This window comes from Sinocyclocheilus rhinocerous, unplaced genomic scaffold (assembly GCF_001515625.1).
Source record: "Sinocyclocheilus rhinocerous isolate Xijiao unplaced genomic scaffold, SAMN03320098_v1.1 scaffold2169, whole genome shotgun sequence".
NCBI classification, from domain to species: domain Eukaryota; kingdom Metazoa; phylum Chordata; class Actinopteri; order Cypriniformes; family Cyprinidae; genus Sinocyclocheilus; species Sinocyclocheilus rhinocerous.
Window position 1 is genome coordinate 9,315 of NW_015658523.1, and position 3,019 is coordinate 12,333.

At 43.6% G+C, this 3,019-nt stretch overlaps 1 protein-coding gene across 4 annotated transcripts in view; it reads right to left on the reverse strand.

The window, feature by feature from the left end:
- Positions 1 to 3,019, reverse strand: part of LOC107722686 (alpha-2-macroglobulin-like) — an 11,970-nt gene that overhangs the window by 4,397 nt on the left and 4,554 nt on the right. For all 4 annotated transcript variants that reach the window (XM_016531153.1, XM_016531154.1, XM_016531152.1 and 1 more), the window contains exons 16-17: positions 2,872 to 2,997; positions 2,701 to 2,791 (exon numbers count right to left, since the gene is read on the reverse strand). In XM_016531153.1, coding sequence (XP_016386639.1) covers positions 2,701 to 2,791; positions 2,872 to 2,997 — 217 coding nt within the window. The remainder of the gene's footprint in view (positions 1 to 2,700; positions 2,792 to 2,871; positions 2,998 to 3,019) is intronic.

The window sequence follows — 3,019 nt, forward strand, 5'->3', positions numbered from 1 at the left end:
AAAAAAAAAAAAAAAAGTCTTAAGACCAGTTTTGAGTACTACAACATTAGTGCCTGTATATACAATGTATGCTATTTTCAAAGATCTTTGTCTTACCATAATCACGAGCTTCAAGCCCAAGTCAGATTCTGAACATGCAGATGACCATGCTGATCAATCTGCACCAACCTTGCAAGCACGACTTGACAATGTATCAGGGCTGCGTTTCCTGAAACCTTCTTACCACTACGTCGTTCTTAAGTTATATCTTAAGCCGATCCTTGTCGTTAATCTGCATTTCCCGAAATGTTCTTAGTTAAGTATACCTTCTGTAAATCATACTTTCGTAAAGTTGGTCTGGACCACTCTTATGGTGCTTTTCCACTGTGTGGTACGACTCGGCTCAGTACGGCACGGTTTGCGTTTCCACTGCAGTTCAGTACCGCTTTAGAATGGGCGGGATTATTCACATGTCGTTATAGTTGCGCTGCCTCTACTACCACGACTCCTAAAAAAAAAAAAAAAAACTTTTCATTCCGCGTTGCCCCATCAAGCTCTCGCTGGATCCGCTCCTCTGCTATCAACGAGAGAAACGTCTGTTCTTCCGCAACGGACAACTTTTTGGCTGTTTAAAAAAAGAAAAAAAAAAAAAAGAAGTGCGCTCGTTCAAACCAGTTGCGTTTGATCCTTTGCTGGCTGTGCGAATTTAAATCTAGCGGTTATTTTGTGTTTGTGTCGCAAGTTGAGTGACACAGGTAGTGACGATTCTCTCCGGCCAATCCGTGATCAGCAGTTTACACGTCACGTTTTGGTAACGGTACGGTTCACTTGGAACCCCAGCCAAAGTGGTACTAAAAAAAGTACCAGGTACTGTTCCCAGTGGAAAACCCCCCAAAAAGTGAACCGTACCGAGCCGTACCGTGCAGTGGAAAAGCACCATTAGCTATACCTTATCACTGTTGGCAGTTCTTTACAACTCAGTCTATACTAAAGTAATTCTGAAGTAATACACCCAGTGTTCAATTAAACTGCAATTCTTAAAATTAAAATAAAAGAAATAAAAAAAAAAAAACTCTGAGCTACCCTCTCAGTCCAGAAATTCAGCTGCTGGCGGCTCTCCTCTTTCTTTTTTTTCCGCCATAGTAGCTGTTGATTATATGTTTCCCGTGTCGCGCTTTTGAGTAGCTCATCCAATAACATAAATTAGTGATTTACACCAATAGGTGGTAATCAACTCTGCTGGGCAATCAACTCTGGTTGTGAAGTAAATGAGCACTCTTACCTGCATGTTTTTCTGGCGGACTTGTGTAGGCCCAATGTGTTTTTTTTTCCTCTCTTCTGTTAAAAGCAGTTAAATAATTGAGCAGTGTGTCGTGTAGGTTTTTTTCCTTGTATTTTATGTGGTGACCACTGGGAGGTGCTCTGGGTATATTTTTCTTTCTTGGTTTTCTTCCCTGACGTGATGCATGTTCCAAAGGGAAAGTAAACGTTTCACACAAGTTTGTTGCATTCTAACATGAAAGAGTTCCGGGTCTTTATTTAAAATCAACACTTTTATAAAGAACACCACTTTCTCACATAAGGCACTGAAGCAGACCCTACATATAAGGGCCTTTCGCACCACTTTAGTTCCAGAACTAAATGGACAGTACTAAAGTACTGGGACGATTTTGCGCGAACTATTTCCCAGTACCATTTAAAGGGTTGCATTCGCACCGAGAGTGTGTACTAAGAAGTGACGTAAGCCGGTTGACAGCGTTGTCATTTGTGCGCGGCGTTCAACAAAGAAGAACAACATTAACAACAGGAGGATGGAGGACGCTGTGATCGGAGCTGTGTTTTTGTTGTGTCTCGCGGGTTTCACAATAATGGACATGGAATGTCGACGTATACGTAAAGCGATTGAAAGAACGGGAAGGAGGACTAAGAATCTCCAACGACAACTACCAGTGCTACATTTGCTACAAGTGCCTGCACTTCAGTGTCCGTCCATCTATCGCTGTTCTCCATACTTGCGAAATAAGTTGACAATGTTTACACGGCATTTTAAGTCATGGCGGTGAGGGCGTTTTCGTACGTGTTTGGCCAATCAATGTCTACTTACGTCACGATTAGTACCAGTTGTGCTGGTTAGACCCTGCTCCGGAGTAGGAGCTAATTTGGTTCTCGAAAAAGGCAGTCCGGTACTAAAATCGCTCCCAGTTCCGGCGGTGCGAAAACGCCAAAAAGTGGGTAGTTCCACAATTAGTTCTGGTACTATGAAAAGGTTCCTGGTGCGAAAGGCCCTATAGTGAATAATCAACACTCGAGGCATCAATATCAACCAATTCAGCACCACCGCCATGGACAGCACCTGGTAACATCGCACGTCAGGAGGTATATCTTAAGCAGCCTCCTAAGGTATAGTTCGGGGAACCCGCCTAGAATAGGTATACCTTTAGTGAAGACATACCTTTAGAGTCTTTGTAGCGTGCTAAGAGACAGCGTTATCGGGTAAAGCAGCCCAGAGCGGTAAAAGGTCACACGTGATGCTGCCAGTGTGAAAGCACAGTAGTGCGTTTAGGCACCACTGTTTTCACTGCCAGTTACAAGCAGAGAACAGCGGATACTGTACTACTAAAATGAAAACGCATCATTTGACCCCTTTAACATTCAGTAACAAACAGCCCTAGATAGACTGTTACAGAGCAAACAAAACAATCATTAAACCCTTGGACATACCATAGAAGTTGCGGTAGTAATTCAGGCCTCTATACGTCAGGCACTGAGGTTCTCGGACAGGCAGATTTGTTGCGACCTTCAGTCCCACACTCTGTCAGAACAGCGGTCAAAATACAAGTCACATTCAAAATCAATGAGTATTGAATGACATGATTACAGACAGTTTTCTACCTTAAAGGACTCGTAGGCTTGGACTGCAGGAACAGCTCGACGGGGTCGAACACTCAGACACTCTTGTTCATCCTCAACACCGAATGGATCATCTGTTGGCCACCGCACTGGAAGCAAGCTGAAGACCTGAGAGCATTTGGGGGGGGGG